General features: G+C 34.1%; 1 protein-coding gene across 3 annotated transcripts in view; it reads left to right on the top strand.

The window, feature by feature from the left end:
• The window catches only part of CDC73 (cell division cycle 73), a 188,605-nt gene that overhangs the window by 12,210 nt on the left and 155,481 nt on the right, over window positions 1-20,914 (top strand). For all 3 annotated transcript variants that reach the window (XR_012001792.1, XM_025991343.2, XM_025991342.2), the window contains exons 6-10: window positions 1,882-1,970; window positions 11,596-11,812; window positions 14,174-14,272; window positions 16,708-16,786; window positions 19,048-19,112. Coding sequence is in view for 2 of the 3 variants with exons in the window: in XM_025991343.2 (XP_025847128.1) it covers window positions 1,882-1,970; window positions 11,596-11,812; window positions 14,174-14,272; window positions 16,708-16,786; window positions 19,048-19,112 (549 nt within the window). In the remaining variant the exon portion in view is untranslated. The remainder of the gene's footprint in view (window positions 1-1,881; window positions 1,971-11,595; window positions 11,813-14,173; window positions 14,273-16,707; window positions 16,787-19,047; window positions 19,113-20,914) is intronic.

Raw genomic sequence — 20,914 nt, 5'->3', positions numbered from 1 at the left:
ATCAGTTACATATAAAATTCCCTGAAAATGGAAGATTATCTACTAGAGGTACACTTAAAATCTGAGAAATGATTGAACTGGTCCAGGTATCAATTAACAATATAAAAATAACACTAGTAGTCATCACTAATGTTAACATTACTAGAAAACATAAGTCTTTTCCTTTCACACTTCTATAAAAATCAAATAGTTTTACGTTTTGCTTTCTTACATAAATAGTAAAGCATTCTTAAAGATAAAAAACTGTTAAATGGCAGAGTTGTTAGTATGTTCTGTAGAATCACTGATAGAATTTGATGCTAAAACCATACAATTTTAATTTTAAAACAATGTAATTTTATAAGCATACTCTGAGACATGGACTTGATGTTTTTTAGTTAATGATAATAATGATAATTAACTCATGTTTTTCCTCTGTTCTGGGTGATGTTTTGCATACTTTATATTAACTCACGTAATTCTCAACCACAACCTCCTGAAGTTGGCAGTACTATACATGTCATCAGTAAGCAAACCCCTCAGAGAGACTAAATTACTTGTTGAGGTTCATGGAGCCAGGATTAGAACCTAGACAATCTGGCTTTCAGCCATTCTACTATATATACTGACTACAAATTTTGCAGCAGTAAAGTGGAAGTTTTCACCAGCTCTTTGTATGAAAGAAGGTTGTGACCCACTGTGAACAGAATGTATGAGTTTAGAGATACTATTTGAGAGGAAAAACCAGAATTTACAGTTTAATTATTTGAAATAAATTGAACATGTCAGAAAATACTAATTTGCTAAGATACCATTTACTTGAGAAATCAGCAAGAAATAGTATAATAAAATTCTTTCCGGAGTATTTATAGAGTTAAAATGAGTTACATAAACAGCTGTGTTACATAAACAGTTTTTAGTTCAGCAGATATATATTGGGAACCTGCAAGACATTATGCTAGGAGAGAGAAATCCTTGAGGGCAAAGATTCTGATCTGATTAAAATCTAGGCTGCATTTGGCTTTAAAATCAGTAGTTTCCTAAGGAATTTGAATGATTTGTATTATACCTTCACTACACATGGCTAAAATTTAATGGAATTTGCTAAAATACTGTCTTTGCATTTATGTCAGCAAAATGTCTGTTTAAATGATAGGCTAATTAGAGCCTGAATTGGATGGAGCACAACATTGAATATACTGATTCTTTTTATACAATATCATATTTTGTTAGCCATAGATACTCTGATTCTTAGTTTTTCTCATTTGTTGAATGTGGCCATTGAACTAGATCAAGTTTTGTTTTTCACTGCTTTTCAGACTGAATTTTATCTGAAATCTAACATATAGGTTAGGGAAAAGCTGAGCTACCAAAGTTGAATTCAGAGAAGTGGCCCATGGGGCACTTTGTAGGAAATGCCTGATGTTCTAAGGAACATGCTTTGAAAACCATTCAAGTTTCACTTTGGTCATCAAAAATCTGGTGGATTCAGGACCTGGGGCAACAGATGCACAAAACTATCTCCAAAATGAAATTTTTGACTGATGAAAGCTTTTCATAAAATTTAGTAATAAACCTTCCTGAAGAAAAGGAATTTATTTAGGAATAAACCTTCCTGAAGAAAGTGGCATAATACTTTATGAATGAAAGTAGCTATGATACATTAGGAGAAGAATATTTAATTGTAGAAAAAAGTTGCTGAAGTTCTTTGGTAAGCTTTTTAATCAGTTCTCTTATGTGATCCAACAGGTATGTATTACTGTTTTCTTTAACTAAAAGTAATCTTAAAGACCAGTGTTGCTTGGAATGTCATAGGCAGGAACTTATGTAAGGAACATGTAATTTGTTATTGTTCTAAAAGTTAAATAAAAATTTAAAATATTAACCAGTGGTTATTTTCAGGATGAAGAGTGTGTGCGCCTTGATAAAGAGAGATTGGCTGCTCGTTTGGAGGGTCACAAAGAAGGAATTGTACAGACTGAACAGATTAGGTAAGATTTTCTTTAGTAGAAAGTGTTAAGTGTATATGGGAAAGGAGATTTTAATATGTTAACTCCATTTATCTTTATCTTTTACATTCATTATATGCTTCTGTGCCCGAAGTTCAAAAGATGTGTGGGCATGTTTTATGGTAAGGGAGATTCAACGTTAATTATGCTTTCATGAAAGCCTTCTTGGTTCTATTACCATATTGATCTTTGCATTTTAAAATTACTCTTTGCATTTTAAAATTACTCTATTACCAAGCCACTCATTTATTTTGTGATCTCTTGTTGATTTATAGCAGAGGTCAGCAAACTTTTTTTGTACAGTGACACATACTAAATACTTTTTGCTTTAAGGTCATGTGGGTTTTTTTTGTAACTAATGCTTGTGGTAGGGAAAGTAGTCTATGATTTCTTAATTCATAAAAGAATTGGCATGGCTGGATTTGGCCTGTGGTCTTATTTTGTTGATCTCTGATTTTTACTATAATTAGAATCATTTCTTAATTTTTCCTTGGCACAATATAATGCTTTGGAAGTTTTATCCAAACTTAAAAATTCAATGCTGATTTTTAAAAGCTTTATCGAAGACGACTGACATAACAATAAGCTGTACATATTTAACATGCATTGATACGCTTTCACGTATGTATACATCTGTGAAACCATTATAATAAGATAATGAATATAACATCCCTCTAATAAATTTCTTGTGTACCTTTTAGGTAGAAGATTCCACACTTCTTATCCCCACATCCTTCCCTCTCCAGGCAACCAGTGATCTGCCGTTACTATTGATTAGTGTTTTGTAGAGTTAAGTATAAATGGAATTATGTAGTATGTACTTTTGTAGGATTCTGGCCTCTTTTACATAGCATAATTATTTTGAGATTCATCCATATTGTTGGATGTGTCAATAATTCTTTATTGCTGAGTAGTCCATTTGTGTATCGTATGGATATAACACAGCTCGTTTTCCAGGCACCTATTTATGGACATTTTACTTGTTGCTGTTATTTGCCTCTTACAGCTAAAACTATGGGCATTTGTGTACAAGTTTTTTATGGACTTATGTTTTCATTTCCACTGAGTAAATACCTAGGAGAGGGGTGAGTGAATTGTGTAGTGGTATAGTCTGTCTTCTTAAGAAATCAAGCTGTTCAAAGTGTACTATTTCATATTTGTAACATGAATACATACGAGTTCTAGTTTCTTCACAGCCTTGCTAACACTTGGTGTGGTCAGGCTTTTTAATTTTAGCCATGCTAATAGGTATGAGATGGTATCTCATTGTGAGTTTACCTTGCACTTACCTCATGATTAGTGATATTATGAACATTTTTTTTGTGCTTATTTGCCATTTTACCATGTTTGATGAAGTGTGTTCAGATTTTTGTACATTTTTTAAATTGGACTGTTACTATTGAGTTTTGAAGGTTTGTTGAAGTCCTTTTTCATACAGAGGCTTTGCAGATACTTCTTCCATTCTGATTTGTCTTTACATTCTCCTGGCTAACTTTTGAAGAGCAGCTTGTTTAAATTTTTATGACATAGCCTGAGCAAAGCCAACAAAGATTATTTCATATTCTCTTGTAGGAATTTTTTAGTTTTAGGTTTTACATTTAAGTTTGTGACCTACTTTCAGTTAGTTTTTCGTGTAGGATATACAGTATGGATCAAAATCATATATTTTTTTATGATCTAGATATTGAAGTTCAGTTTTGTGCATTTCAGCACTATTGGTACCCAATGAATTGTTTTTGCACTTGTATGAAAAATCAGTTGTTCATGTGTAGGTCTGTTTCCGGACCCATTCTGTACTGTTGATCTGTTGGTCTTTTTGACTGTATCAAACTGTAATTATTGTTTCTTTATAAGTTTTAAAAACAGGGCAGCTAGGGTAGCTCAGCGGTTTAGTGCTGCCTTCAGCCCAGGGCTTGATCCTGGAGTCCAGGGATTGAGTCCCATGCCAGGCTCCCTGCATGGAGCCTGCTTTTCCCTCTGCCTGTGTCTCTGCCTCTCTTTCTCTTTCTCTCTCTCTCTCTCTCTCTCTCTCTCTCATGAATAAATAAATAAAATCTTAAAAAAAAAAAAAACAGATAGTGTTAGCTTTCCAGCTTTTGCTCTTCACTTTCAAGGATGTTTTTGCCATTTCAGAGTCTTTGCATTTCCACAAGAGTTTTGGAATTAACATGTCAGTTCTTCCAAAATGCTTACTGGGATTTTGATTGGGATTGCACTGAATCTGTAGACAGACCAATTTGGGGAGAATTGACATCTTAGAAATATTGAGTCTTCTGATTTATATATTTATTTCTTTGTTCATTAATGGAGGTATTTAGATCTTTAGTTTCTTTTAACATTTCATAATTTTCAGTGTATAGGTCTTATACATCTTTTTTTGTATTTCATGCTTTTTGATGTTATTTTAAGTGATCGTTTAAAAAATATTTCAATTCTTCATTTATTGTTAGGATAGAAATACAGTCGATCTTTGGGGCTGGATCTTGTACCCTAGAATCATGTTTAAACTCATTGATCAGTTATTGTAATTTTTTTGGTAGCTCTTATTAGCTTAATCATGTGGTCTGCACAGAAAATACATCTTTCTTTTTTATCTCTTTTCTTTCTAAACTGGATACCTTTCATTTCTTGCCTAATTGCACTGGCTAGACTTGCTGATTTCTCACTAATCCAATGTTGAAGAAGCAGTGAGATTAGACATTCTTGTTTTGTTTTGTTTCTTTGACATTCTTGTTTTGTTCCTCATCTTAGGGGAAAGCACTCTTTCACCAGTAAGCATGTTAGCTTAGGTTTCTTTGTTTCAACAAGTTGAGGAAATAATCTTTTTGTTCCTTGTTTGCTGAGAATTTATGAGAAAGGAATGTTGGCTATTGTCACAGTGAGCTTTTCTGATTCTGCTGAAATGATCATATGGTTTTTTGTTAATATAGTTATTTAAATTAATTTTTGATGTTTGCATTTCATGGATAAACCATATCTCATTATTTTATTAGTTATCTTGCTGAATATAAATTAACCTGAAACATAGTGGCTTAACCAACATATATTTATTATCTCATGGTTTCTGTGGGTCAAGAGTCATGGGATGATTTAGCTTCTCTGCTTTCGTGCCTCTCATAGCATTGCAGGATGGCCAAGACTGTGTTCTCATGTGTAGACTTGATAGGAGAAGGATCTGCATCTAAGCTCACTCATGTGGTTGTTGGTAGAATTTAGTTCCTGATGGGTTGGTTGTTAGACTAAAACTTCAGTTCCTCAGGTGTTACTTAGAGGAGTTCCTTGGTTCTTTGCCCAGTTGATCTCTGAAATATTCTGTAGAATATTTCACAGTATTACAGCATGCTTCATCAGAGTGAGCAAGCAGAGGACAAGAGAGCTATCAAGCAAGATAGAAGTAATTTTTTTATAGCCAAATCTTCAGAGTGACATCCTCACACTGGTACAGCATTCTATTTGTTAGAAGCAAGTTTGAAGCAAGGTTAAGCACCCCCTGCCACAAGAAGGGGATTACACATCGGTGTGAATGCCAAGAGGTGGATATTATTAATCATTTCAGTGGTTGCCTACCACAATCTTGATGTATTCTTTTATGTATTGTTGAATTAGATGTTTACAAATTTATATAGAATTTTTGTACCTTATGTTTATGAGGTCTATAGTTTTCTTGCAATGTTTTTGTCTTGTTTCCTTTCAAGATAATTTTGGTCTCAGAATGAGTTGGAAAATATTTCCTTTTCTTCTATTTTCTGGAAAACTTTGTTTAGAATTGGTATTATTTCCTCCTGCATTTGGGAAAATTTATTGATGAAGCCGTCTGTACTATATGTACTATAACTAAATAAATAGTTTTATTTATTTTCATATATTTCAGGCAGAGTTTTCAACTACGTATTTAATTTGTTTAATAATTATAGGTCTATTCTGGTTCTCATTCTCTCTCTTAAAATTTTTTTTTAATTTAAATTCAGCTTGCCAACATATAGTATAACACCCAGTACTCATCCCATCTCATTCTTTCTTTGAAAGAATTTGTCCATTTCATTTACATTGTCGAATTTATTTGCATAATGTTCATAAGGACCTTTTATGATGTCTAGAATTTGTAGCAGTGTCCCTTCTTTCCTGCTTTGATATTAGCAATTGTGTGTTTTCTGTTAGTTTCCTTAATGCCTGGCCAAAATGGACAAATTTTATTGATCATCTCAGAGAATCAGATTGGGATTTTCCTTTATTTTTTCCCTCTTTTTTGATTCTTCAGTTTCTGCTCTGATCTTTATGATTTACTCCTTCTGCTTACTCTGGATTTATTTATTTGTTTGTTTATTTATCCTTTCATTTATTCATGAGAGACACAGAGAGGCAGAGACACAGGCAGAGGGGGAGAGGCAGGTTCCCTGTGGGGAGCCTAATGTGGGACTAGATGCTGGGACCCTGGGATGATTACCTGAGCCAAAGGCAGATGCTCAACCACTGAGCCACTCAGGTGCCCTGCTTACTTTGGATTTAATATGCTGTGGTTTTTTTATGATTTCTTAGAGGGAAATCAATATTCAGCTTACACGCTACTGCTTCAATGGCATTTCATATTTTGGTGTGTTGTGTTTTCATTTTCATTCAGTTGAAAATTACTGTCTAATTTCCCCTTTAATGTTTTCTTTTACTCATGGATTGTTTGCAGGGGAGTTATTTAGTTTCCAAATATTTGGAATTTTCTAAAGATCTTTGCTACTGATTTCCAATCTATTCCAAAGTATGATTATATTTTATAGAACTTTGAATCCTTGATAAGTATTGAAACTTGGTTTAGGATCTTATTGTCTTGATGAATATAACTTTTTATTATTATGGAGTGACCTTTATCTCTGGCAATATGTTTTGTTAAAAAAAAAAATCTACTTTTATTTATATTCACCTAGGCCTCCCTCCAGCTTTCTTTTTGGCTTTTTAACCTTTCACTTTTTAAAAAAGTTGTGGTAAGGGATCCCTGGGTGGCGCAGCAGTTTAGCGCCTGCCTTTGGCCCAGGGCGTGATCCTGGAGACCCGGGATCGAATCCCATGTCGGGCTCCCGGTGCATGGAGCCTGCTTCTCCCTCTGCCTATGTCTCTGCCTCTCTCTCTCTCTGTGTGACTATCATAAATAAATAAAAATTAAAAAACTTTTAAAAAAGTTGTGGTAAAAAAACATTACATAAAGTTTCTCATCGTAGTATTTTAAAGTGTGTGGTTCATGGTCTTTTTGTACTGTTGTGCAATCATGTCCAGAATACTTTTCATTTGAAAACTGGAATCCTTTTGCTTTTAATCTATGTGTCTTTTTAAAAATTATTTTTAAAGATTTTTTTCATTTATTCATGAGAAACAGAGAAAGAGAGAGAGAGGCAGAGACATAGGCAGAGGGAGAAGCAGGCCCCATGCAGGGAGCCCAAGGTGGGACTCGATCCTGGGTTCTTCAGGGTCAGGCCCTGGACTGAAGGTGGCGCTAAACCGCTGAGCCACCCAGACTGCCGATCTGTGTCTTTATAGTTTGCTTTTCTTGTGTGTCTAGATCTTTTATACTTAATATGATTATTGATGTGGTTAGTTTTAGTCCATTTTGCTTATTTTTTGTTTGTCTCTGTCCTGTTTTCGGACTTCTTATTTAGAATAAATGGATATTGGCTGTAATTCTGTTTTTTCTTATTGTTGTTGACTTACTAGTTATAACTGTTTTGTTATTAGTATTTGCTTTAGGACTTTTAGTATGCATGGTTTATACTATCATAGTCTACTTGCAAGTGTTACACTACTTCGTGCGTAGTATGGGAACCTTAAAATGGTATATGTATGTATGTGTTGTAAGCTCCAGTATTTATTGTTGTTCTTTAGTTATCTTTTAAAGAGTTTTAAATGATATTAAAAAAACTTACGTATTTAGATACCATTTCTTTTTTATTTATTTAAGATTTTATTTATTTCTTCATAAGAGACACAGAGAGAGAGAGGCAGAGACGCAGGCAGAGGGAGAAGCAGGCTCCTTGCAGGAATCCTGATATGGGACTTGATCCCGGGACTCCGGGATCACACCCTGAGCCAAAGGCTCAACCACTGAGCCACTGAGGAATCCCTAGATACCATTTCCATTGTTCTTCATTTCTTTGTTCAAATCTATTTACGTGTTTCTTTCCTTCTTGCTGAAAGATTTCTTTTTGTGCTGTGATTGATTCTAAATAAACCTGTTGGTGATGAATTCTTTCAACTTTTTTATTAAAAAGTCTTTATTTTGACTTTTAAAATTTTTTATTTTATTTTTATTATTACTTTTTTTTTTTTTTTAAAGATTTTATTTATTTATTCATGAGAGACACAGAGAGAGAGTGGCAGAGACATAGGCAAAGAGAGAAGCAGGCTCCCTCCAGGAAGCCCGACATGGGATTTGATCCCGGGACTCCGGGATCACACCCCGAGCCAGAGGCAGACACTCAGCCACTGAGCCACCCAGGTGCCCCATAACATCATTTTTGTTTGTTTTAGATTGTATGTATTTATTTGAGAGAGAGAGAGAGAGCAGGAGAGAGAGCGAGGGAGCATGAGTGTGGGCTGGGCAGAGAAAACGGGAGAACCAGGTTCCCTGCTGAGCTGGGAGCCTGTTATGGGGCTCGATCTCAGGACCCTGGGATCATGATCTGAACTAAAGGCAGATGCCTAACCAAGTGAGCCATCCAAGTGCCCCTTAAGTTATATCTTTTTAAGTGCCGGTCTTCCTTAACTTAAGATGAGTTACATCCTGATAAACCCATCCTAAGGTTAAAATACTGTAAGCTGAAAATGTAATGAATATACCTAACCTACCAAACATCATAACTTAGCCTCAGGTACTTTACATATGCTTAGAAGAACACTTTCATTAGCCTATAGTTGTACAAAATTATCTAATATAAAGCCTATTTTATAATAAAAGTGTTATGAATATCTCATGTAATTTATTGAATACTGTACTGAAGTATATATAAAATAGGTGTCTGGGTACAGAATAATTTTAAATGTATCAGTTTATCATCCTGGTGATTACACAGCTGACTGATTGCTGTGGCTTACTACTCCTGTCATGCATCATGAGAGAGCATCGTACCACATACTTACCACTAGCCTGAGAAAAGATCATAATTTGAAGTACAGAGTATTCTACAGAATGCATTATCACTTTCATACCATTGTAAAGTTGAAAAATTTGAGACTGTTATAAGTCAGGACCATCTGTACTTTAAAGATGTTAATTATATCACTGTCTTCTCAGTTGCATTGTTGCTGATGAGAAGTTTGCTGTCATCCTTATTTTCTTAATTTTTAAAATTTTGTAATGATATGTGTCCTTTTTTTCCTCTGAGTACTTTAAAAGTTTTCTCTATTATAGTTTTGAGCTGTTTAATTGTCACATAATGTGGCCTTTTCTTCTTGGTTCTTGTGCTTGAAGTCCATTGAGCTTTTTGAGGGAATTTTTGTGTTCATAATTTTTATTGAACTTAGAAGGTTTTTAGCTTTGTTTCTTAAAATCTTTTTTTTTTTTCTTTTGGGGGGGGGGGTGTTTCCCCTATTCATTTGGATACTTTCTGTAGTGTCATTCACTAATATTCTCTAATTATGTTTGTGATGTATTTGTAGTCACCAGCATTATATATTTTTTTAATCTGTGCAAGTTGGTTAAATATATAATCCATGTCACTATTTAATTTGTTGAACATGTGGAATAGAGTTATAATTATTTTAATTTCTTCGTTTGCTAATCCTGCATCTTTATCCGTTTATAATTGGTTTTGATTTAGATTTCTCCTCTTTCCCACTCATTTTCCTGTGTCTTTACATACATACCTGTGATCTTGGGGTACTAGATATTTTGCATTTTACCGTACTGAGTGCTAGGTATTTTTATATTTTTCTAAATTTTCTTTAGTTTTGTTTTTGGAATATAGTAACATCACTTGGAAATAGTTTATTCCTTTTGTGTCTCGACTTAAGGTTTGTTATTTGAGCAGCACTAAGTTTGGATAATTATTCCTTGCCCATTGCCTACACAAAACCATTCGGCGTACTCTACTTACTGCCCCATGGATGTGAGGTTTTCAGTTTGGCTGGTGGGAACAAGAACTTTTCTTCACCCTCTGTGAGCCCTAGGCATTGTTCCCTCTAATCCTGTTGGATAGTTTCTATACCCAGCTCTTGTTTCCTCATACTCCTGTGCTAATCTGTATTCTCCTTGAATACTCAATGGGCACCCTCATTGCAGCTCTTGTCAGGTACTTAGGCCTATCAATTTCATCCACCTTGGTTTGCTGGACTCTCAGCTCCATTTCTCAAATTAGGTAATCCACTCAGTTTTGCCTGGATTCTCCTCCCTATACCATTTTGAAAACTTAAAAAGTAGCAAACTGCAGCATTCATAGGGCTCACTTTATCTGGTTTTCCCTTGTCAGTGATTATGGTCTTTCATTGCTTGATACCAGGTATTTAGTAAGCTGCTGTTTTATGTATTTTAACTGGTTGGTTTAAAGCAGGAGGGTTAATCCAGTCCTGGCTACTTCATTTAAGCTGGAAGTAAAACTCCCATGATTGAAAGTCCAATTCATGTTTGATTATAATTTAGAAAAGTATTTGAGTTTAAGTTATGCTGGTATGCTTTAGATCTTAAGGAAAAATTGCATAGCCTTATATAAAATGAGTCAAATACTAGATGCATATTGAGCTTCTGCTATAAAGTACTTTCATACCTTATTAATAAATTAGTATACTAATACTACCATATTTAAACCTGCTTGAATTCCTGTCCTTTTTCCAGGTGTTATTTAAATGTATTTCAAGATCATCCTCTTGTGATTAAAGTAATAATTTTGTCAACTGTTAAGGTACCCAAACCCTGTCTCTTATTCTCATTTTGTGAAAAATGACACTAAACTAACCACCTTAATGGAATGTATACTTTGCGTTGTCTTTTTTTTATAGTTCTCAAAGCATAGCCCCTTTTTGCTATTTTGCCTGGTATTTGAAAATCAAGAAAAGAAAAAGAAAACTGCAAAATATAGCTTAATCTTTCAGATAGTAAATAGAATATGTGTTGATGTAGCATATAAAAACCCTCTGTCACCTATAGAATGGGTATTATATATATTATGACATACAGGTTTGAAACCCTGAAATAAATTTCAAGGCAAAGCTAAATTTTAAGTTCTTACAGAATGAGTTTTTCACATACACACCCACAAGGTGGTGTGTGCTTTTGTATTTACAATTTGTGTGTATAGAGAGGCGTTGGCAAATTAAAGTCTGAGAAAATATTAAGGAAAACAGCTATATTAATAGGTTCTGCCTTTTGCGGGGGAAGTGATAAACACTAGTGAAGATTTTTGTTGTATTGATCCTTCTAAGAAGTTACTGATTTGCTCATGGAGTAATATTTCTACATGGACTCTTGATAGATCTTTGATGATTATTAAATGCCAAGTATGTAAGTTTTAGATAAGAAATCTTAATTATTGCCATGTAAAGCATATTTACCAAGAAATTATAAATGTAACAAAATATGACGTGCTCAAGAGATCCTTGCTATAAAAATTTTAAAAAAAGAATTTGCTTTCAGGTCTTTGTCTGAAGCTATGTCAGTGGAAAAAATTGCTGCAATCAAAGCCAAAATTATGGCTAAGAAAAGATCCACTATCAAGACTGACTTAGATGATGATATAACTGCCCTTAAACAGAGAAGTTTTGTGGATGCTGAGGTAGATGTGACACGGGATATTGTCAGCAGAGAGAGAGTGTGGAGGACACGAACAACTATCTTACAGAGCACAGGAAAGGTAATTAAAGTATTTCATTCATTAGAGTGATCATGTGTATCTAATCTGTGGTTGGTTATAGAATTGGCTAAAATTTACTATTAGGAGCAATTTTCAAGTTTTATCTCGGAAAGATCAGTAATAACGTAGATTTTTAAGTGGCCATATTTACCATTCTATTCTAGTATTTAGGGCTCTTGGTCACCAAAAAAGCTGATGAAAATGACTAAATTACAGTGCAAGCCCCTTGATTGATACCTCATTTGTAAATCCAACAAATAGCCCAGTTTTCTTGTTGATTAGATTTTTGCTTTAACCTAATGAGCAGGGACTATTGATGGCCAGCTGTGTGGTAATTAATGCTGTTATTAGTTTTTTCCCCACAAAGTAGAAACTTATGAAAATTAGCAGTCATTTATTTCTGTATTTTATACATTATATCCTGTTGTGTGGATATAACAGTATTCATTTATTTTTTATTAATGGCGTTAGGTAGTTTGTTTTGTAGTTTGTAGGAGTGTGGGATTTTTTTTTTCTCTACCTTTTTTCCTCCTTTCCTTCCTCTGTGTGTCCTTCCCTTTCTATTTACAGTTAGAAATAATGCATTAAAAAACATCTTTGTACATGTACCTTTGTGCATTTATGTGTATACAAGAAAAGAAGATTAACTCCTAGAAGCAAATTTCTGGTTAAAGGAGATGTATACTTTAAATTTTTAAGGACAAAAATTTGAAAGATACTGGATGTTTGGTATCTTAATGCATCTCCAAAAAGATTGCTTTGATTCTGTTTGATTGACATATTTTCATCTTTCTCTCCCTCACCTCCCAATTTTCTCTTAAATGTTAATTCTCCATTGATGCACATTTGTTAATATGATTTTGTAAAAGAGTTTGTAGAAGTGTGTGAGGTTACCAATGAAAGCAAATTTTGATGTTGGTCATTTGGCAAGTCAAGGTAAATTTACTATGCTGCATTAGTAGGAATTAGGTTACTCTAAAAGAGTGTATGAAGGAAAGAATTTTCGTCCTTTTGTACTTTGACATATTTTATAAAGTCGAGATTAGGAATCATTCCCCAGAGCTTAGAATAATAGGGAAATCTGAGAATATAAATAAATTTCAGCTTTCTTATTTACAGTAATATGTTGATATTCATTTTCACTGTATAATATGGGTAATAGTTGAATATTGCAACCTGCCTATGTCTACTAACGTTCATGATAATAGCCAAAAAAATTGAATGTTGTAGTGAAGGAATAATAAAACATAGGTGCTGTGCTCCATCTTACTTTTAAACCAAACATTAAATTTTCCAAAAACTGCAATGAACAATTTTCTTTGAGCTCTAGGTGGCAGGGTTTTACCATCATTTCAAAACTTAGTGCTCTAATTTAATTTAGTGTTGTTGCCATCATGTTACAATTTAAGGAATAAACTAATAGTTTAAAAATTATTTGGTAGCTAGGTTTGCTTCTTTGAGCATTAACATTTTTAAAAATCAGAAGCAACTATTTTGATAGTCTTTCTGTATACCATTTTCATCCTCTGAACACTAAAAAACCTCTTGGTGGGCACCTGGGTGGCTCAGTGGTTGAGCTTCTGCCTTTGGCTCAGGTTGGGATCCCAGAGTCCCAGGATTGAGTCCTGCATCAGGCTCCCTTCATGAGCCTGCTTCTCCCTCTGCCTATGTCTCTGCCTCTCTCTCTGTATCTCTCATGAATAAATAAATAAAATCTTTATTAAAAAAAGAAAAGACTTTGCATTTGTCACTGTGTTGACGTTTATTTATTTAAAAAGAATTATTTTTTACTGTGTTGACTTGCGCTGTTGGTGCAGAAGCAGTGTTTGGTTAACTGCTGGTATCTTGGCATGAATCAAGTTTTTAAAAATACTTCACAATTTCAAAATCTTTTAAAAGTGTACATTGACTCCTAACAAGAAGTATTTCAAAGCTTTGCACATCTCTCATAAATTTTAGCAGTCTGAGATTAGCACTGGAGTTTATTATACCTAGAAGATATAGTAATTGATTTCTTTAAGAATTAAGCCTCTCTTGACAACAAATCTATTTAATTTTTATTTCAGTCACTTAATTCCCATTTATTTGAATAGATGCAGAATATGAATATATTTATAGCCAATTAAACAGTTTAAGTAAAATGAATAATAGTGTGTTTATGATATTTACTTTAGAGATCAAGTTTTTAGTAGTAGTTCGATTTTTATTTTGGTGTATAGTAAAAAAAAAAACCAACACCTCAATGATGTAGTAGGGAAGAAGTTATAGGAAGAAAACAGTCTGAAATTGTTTAGTAAGTAAACCTAACTGCCTTGAATATTTAATTTTAAGTGGGCTAATTAAAATCCGTTTATATTTTAGAATTTTTCCAAGAATATTTTTGCAATTCTTCAGTCTGTAAAAGCTAGAGAAGAAGGGCGTGCACCTGAACAGCGACCAGCACCAAATGCAGCACCTGTGGTAAGAATGTTTTACTGCTTGTATATTAATTTTAATGAAAATGACTCTTATTTTTCAGTATTGTAATTTTGAAAACATCTTAAAGGTTTCAGATTGGTAGCTTTTAAACCTTTTGCTGCTGCTTCAGTATTCTTGAAATATGTGAGAATTTTCCACATCATTAAAATTGATTCCATGAGATCTCACCTCACACAAGTTAGAATGGCTGTTATCAATGACAGAAAGTAAGTGTTGGCAGGAATGTGGAACAAAAGGAACCCTTGTGCACTCTTGGTGGGAATGTAAATTGGCATAGCCACTAGGAAAAACACCCTGTAAGTTCCTCAAAAAATTAAAAATAGAACTGCTGCATGAACCAGCAATTCTGCTTCTGGGTATTTATTTGAAGAAAATGCAAACACTAACTTGAAAAGATATATGGACCTTCATGTTCATTGCAGCATTATTTACAGTAGCCAAGATATGGGAACAAGTTTCCATTGAGCAATGAATGGATAAAGAAACTGTGGTATATACACACAAATAGAATGTCATCATAACTTTTGTGACAACATAGATGGACCTTGAGGGCATTATGCTAAGTGAGATAAGTTAGAGAAAGACATACCTTGTGATGCCATTTATATGTGGAATCTAAAAACAAAATAATCTTATAGATACAGAGGACTGATTGATTGGTGGTTGCTAGGGGTTGGAGTGGGTAGGAAGTGTGAGAAATAGATGAAGCGGGTCAAAAGACAAACCAACATCAATAATTTTAAAAACCTCAAGCAGCCAAAACAAAAAGTTACTTCAGCAATAATTCTTACTGGAGACATACTTGGGTTAGAATCTGAAAGGAGTAAATTAGGAAAAGCCCTCTGGATAGTTGTAAAGTAACAGGCCTATTTATTGTTGCTTGGGAGAATCATTACCATTGTTAGAGATATAAATCCCTATTACAGTCCACTTTGGGGCTTTTTCTGAAGTCATTGGTATCTGTGACTTCCTGGTGTATGTATTGTGTTTCTCCTGGTCACAGATCATTTGGTTCTTTTGTCGTTCCTTAGATTAAGCCATTTGGAGAGTTGACTGCCTCACTCACTGAGTTGCCACTTAGGACCACTCCAAAGTAAATTTCATGTGTGGTATATGCCCTATGTTTAAATTCAAGCATGTCCTCCAGTTTTGTTGAAAATCCTTCTAGCTAGTTTCATATGATTCTACAAAGGAAAAAAATGCAAATAAAATTGATTTTATGTTACATAAAATTTTCTGTAAGTATATTAAAATTTGAAAGAGCACTAATTCAGTCTTTGTAAGATCTAATAGTATTTAATTTTTTAGAGGTAATGGACTTTTATCGGTATTCAGATTAATACTTGAGTTGACTTTCCAGCAAGTACTTAAGTGCCTATGATTTTCAGGCAGTGTGCTGACAAAAATGCAAGCGATACCTGCCCTCTTTAAGCTTAAGGTCTAGTAGGACATAGAGATGAGTAAAAAAAAAAAAATGTAGTGAAACAAATGCTGTGATGGTAAAACACAGAGTGCTTATAATGATGAATTGGTTGATGTTTTGAATAGCAATTGGTAGGAAACTTACGTCTGACCTTAAACAGTTAAACCACTGTCCTTGTGATTGAGTTTTCTCTGTATTTTCATAATCATTAATATACATAAAAATTTTAATTTTGGCATTTAACTATAGAAGTGTATACCTAGTGACAGTCTTGAATTAACTGTCTTTTATCTGGGTTAATACTTAACGGTAGCATGCTGTTATAACACAATGAAAAGTATTTTAATCTTTTTTAATACTGTGAATTTCCCAAGCAGTTTTGGGAATATTCTTTAAATATGCTGTTTTAGATTACTATAGACTGAATTTTAATAAAGTATTTGTGAATTAAGTTTATATCTATGGATTGACAACTTACTCTATTTTAACAAATAATACCTATATTAACTCTAGTCTTATCTCGTACATTTATAGTGAGTTTGTTATATTTATTTAATTTAAGGATTAATAACAATTTGGAGAATAATTTAGTTAAAAGGCTCTAAAATGTCAATTCAGTAAGCCTTGAATTAGGGGGGTTTTTGTTAAAAACAGTTCATAATTGGGGTTTACTATTTTCACGAAGACATTTAAATAATAAGAATAAAATTATTAAGCATACCTATTTTATTTCTGCAGTTTGTAAGAGCCTTGCATTTTGCCATGATACAAGTTTACTTTGGAGTCCTTTGCCTTTTTCCTTGATAGCAATGGTAATTTTCTACCAGTAAACAATGTCTTGAAAATAAGTATCAAATGACTCCCCACTTTTGTCTTACTGGCTATTGTAAGAAAAAAGCCTAGAAAATATTACACTTATATTGATTTTTATTCTGAGTTTTATATAACAATTTAAAATATTAACATTTAGCTCATAATTAATTTTTCTACACAGGATCCCACATTGCGTACCAAACAGCCTATCCCAGCTGCCTACAACAGATATGACCAGGAGAGATTCAAAGGAAAAGAAGGCAGGTTACTTAATTTTTATATTCCCCTTACTGTGGTGCTGCTGAATGTGAGAGGTAATGTGACCTAATATTTATGAGCAGGTGTTGGCAAACATCTGCAAGCCAAATCTGGCCCATTACATATTATAAATAAACTTTTGCTAGAACACAGTGGCATTCATTTGTGTATTATCTATGGTTCTTGGTGCTGTGACAGCAGTGTTGAATTGTGACAGAGATCGTGCAGCCTGCAGAGCCTTAAAATATTATCTGGACTTTTACAGAATAAGTTTGCCATCCCCTGTGGATGCCTGGGAAGGCTCATTCAGTTCAGTGTCTGATTCTTGATTTCGGCTCGGCATACATGATCTCAGAGTTGTGAGATTGAGCCCCACGTTGGGCTCTCAGTGGGTGCGGATCTACTTGGAATTCTCTCTTCCTCTTCCTCTCTTCCCCACCATGTGCGAATATGAGAGCACACTCCCTCCCCACCCCTGTCCCCTTAGGTTGCCAACCCCTGGTTAACTGCATGGGTTCTGGATCCAGATTGCCTGTGTCACAGTTACTTGTGTGAATTTTAGTAAATTACTTCTACTGCATTGTTTGAATTTCCTCTTGTGTTACATTGCAATACTAGTAATAGTAATAGTATCTATCTTTTAGCTTCCTTGTGGGGATTAAGCCAGTAAGTGTCTAGGGATACCTAGATGACTCAGTGGTTAAGCTCTGCTTTCGGCTCAGGGCATGATCCTGGAGTTCAGAGATGGAGTCCCACATCGGGCTCCCTGAGGGGAGCCTGCTTCTCCCTCTGCCTATGTCTCTGCCTCACTCTCTCTGTCTCTCATGAATAAGGAAATAAAATCTTTAAAAAACAAAACTAGTATGTGTCTAGAATAGTGATTGGTATATAATAAGCTATCTATAAATATTTTGTTATTGATATTCTGCTCAGAAGTTTAGACTGGATGGAGATTCTGTATATCAAATCATGTTTCTGTAATTGTTAATGTATACATCGAGAACTTGGGAAGCATAGATTTTAGTTAACTATGAGGGCTTATTTTGCAATAGCCTACTTGGTATATTGCCTAATGCAATAGTGAACCATTTCCATGGTAGTGTGGTAGTTAGTGAAGTGGCACTAATTGTAATTTCTCTTGGGATCTTCATTTATCTTGATTTGTGAGAAAAATGAGGTAGAAGCAACTGGAACTTTACCTTTTATGTTTTTTTCCTGCATAATCTGAAATCTCCATTTAAATATTATTAAAGGATATATTGCTTCTATACAGTGAATTTTGTGTGCTGATTTCATTTACTGCTTAAAGGCATGTACTGTGAATACATGCTGTAGAAATATAGTGGTTCATTCTTTTATTCACTGCAGTGTTTTTCCTGTGGAATGAATTTTGTTAAGTAGGGTTGGTATATTACAGCCCATAGACCAAATCTGATCCTCTGTGGGCCAAATCAGGCCATGCCCAGTTCCCAGTTGTTTACATATTTTGTTTATCTTTTGCAATGTACCTGCAAAATTCAGTAGTTGTGATAGAGACATAGAGCTTGCAATGTGAAAACTACTTAATGTAAGACCCTTTACAGAAAGGCATTTTGAGACTGTTCTGGAACCTTTATCATTATTTACAGCATTGCTTTTCTACAAATTATGTAACTTATGCCTATGATTGTAATTTTGAAACATATTTTAAGGCCTTCTCATAACACTGGAAGCTTTTAGTGCTACTGTAATTGAGCATTAAAAGTAAATAATTGAGAGGTTATAAAGTGTTTATTCCCAAAATATTAAAACTTTTGAACACAATTGTAGAATTAGTATTTTTTTAAAAGATTTTATTTATTTATTCATGAGAGACACAGAGAAGATAGACAGAGAGAGAGAGAGAGGTAGAGGTAGAGACATAGGCAGAGGGAGAAGCAGGCTCCATCCAGGGAGCCCGATGTGGGACTCAATCCCAGGACTCTGGGGTCACACCCTGAACCGAAGGCAGACACTCAACCCCTGAGTCACCCAGGCATCCCTGTAGAACTAGTATTAATCAACTTCTACACAAAGGCCTTCCTGGCATATACTGAATATATTTTGGGACTAGTATCCCTTTTAAAATTTTTATCTTCATAGGTATGTCATTTAATGTTATATGTATAGCGTATTTGATTGTTTTTTATACTAAACTGTCAGATTATAACACAGATTATTACTTTAGGTTTACTATTGATTGCAAAATACATAAAATCTAATATCAGATCCCCTTTCTTTGTAGAAACGGAAGGTTTCAAAATCGACACTATGGGCACCTACCATGGTATGACACTGAAATCTGTAACGGTAAGTCACTTCGACTACACAGGTTCTTTTGTTCCAGACATTTTATGTGAGTAGCAGATGTTGAAGAAAATTTGTATTCTCCATTATTTTCTCTTTCAAATGTTTATCTTTAAGGACTAATTGTGCTGATAGATCTGTACGGTGATTATTTGATTTGTGGCTATCCTTTTTTTTTTTTTTTTTTTTTTTTTTTGCTTACTTGAGTTGAGTGTGTGTAAATAAAAGCTGTTTTGATTAACTTGCAAGTACGATGGTTGTTACCTGGGTAGGGTATTTAATGCCAGTGAGGAGTTACAAAGGTCCAAATGGGGAGAATTGTTTTCCACAGTATTTTATGTTCTTTAAAATGTAATGCCTTATGCTCTTTAAAAAGAAAAGGTTGTAATGGTTGATGTGATACTTAACAAAGTGCATGCTTGCCAGAATCAACTACTTAGATGTCCACAATTTTAAACCTTTATCTCACTTTTAGCAGACTTACTTTGTATTTTTTTTTTTTAACGCCCTAAAAGTGGTAATTTCTGGATGTTCTGACGAGGCTGTATTTAACACTTAATTTTTGTTTTGTCAGTAATAGGTAGGACTTGGTGATGTAGGGAAGGAATTCTGTTAACCTTGTTTTGAGTATTTATATTACAGATTATTAGTGTACTTTAAAATACTACGTATATGTATTAGAGTACCTATATTAAAGCTAATACCAAACTTACTTTGTCTTTGTTTACAAATCATCAGATCTTTGAGGACTCAATATGACATGGAATCATCATATATTTGCTGTGATTTCTCAGAATTAAGATATATCTTGTCATGCTTTCCAGAGCAGATAGCAAATAAATATGGAGAATCTGATATTAAAAGTTGATCTTCTTTTTCCTTTTCCTGGACTTCAAATTGGAATTATTAGATATTTTGCTAATGCACTTGTTTTTAAGTTGTCATCAGATTTGTTTTTGTATGATTGAATTGTATCATTAATTCACATAACAAGTACTTATTGAGCATTTGTGTCAGCCCCTGTTCTAGTCACTGGAACTATATCTATGAATAAGACAAACAGGGCTTTTTGTAGAGAGAGTAGTCAGAGAGGCATCTCTGAGCAGGTGACTGTTGAGCACAGCCCTTGTAGAAAAGCATTCTATGAAAGACTGCTCAAGGGGCAAGATTGAGTCCCAGTGGAGTAACAGTATGAAGGCATATGTCTCCACAGCATAGTGAATGAGGGGAGGGTGGTAAAAGATTAGATACACTCATCTTATGAGATCTGCCCAGTTCTTCCTGACTTCAAAATGTAGCTCATGGCTATAAGATTTAACTTTAATTTTTAAAAGATTCATTTACTGACATTTTCTTGGGAATAGAACTTGCCTCCTGGCCATTCCCTAAGTGAATTATTTTGAAACTGCTATCTTTGTTGTTATCTTTATCTTTATTTTATTGTTGTTATTTTTAGGTGTAACCATCAGGGTAAGTTTTTTTTTTTTTTTTGTCTTTGTGGTCATTGTTCTTTTAACTTTTGCCTCATCTGAAATGCAGTGAAATGGGTTTCATTACTGAGCTTCTATGCAAATAGTAAAATCAGTGATAGTTTTTATAGTGATGCTTTTTATAGAACGGGTTTTTTTTAAAATCCAAGGACAGCTTCTTAGTTAAACTGTAAGAGAGTGATACGGCTCTGCTTCCTCCTTAGACTCTGCTTCTAAATATACTTAAAGGCGAATTTAAACAAATTTATGGTGTTTGTTTTTACAGAAATAATCACATAAAGACATTGTGTAGAAATGCAGCAGAAAGACTAAAAA

The sequence above is a fragment of the Vulpes vulpes genome, chromosome 5 (assembly GCF_048418805.1).
Source record: "Vulpes vulpes isolate BD-2025 chromosome 5, VulVul3, whole genome shotgun sequence".
Classification (NCBI taxonomy): domain Eukaryota; kingdom Metazoa; phylum Chordata; class Mammalia; order Carnivora; family Canidae; genus Vulpes; species Vulpes vulpes.
The sequence above is the reverse complement of the archived record's forward strand: the minus strand, read 5'-3'. Positions and strand labels throughout refer to the sequence as shown.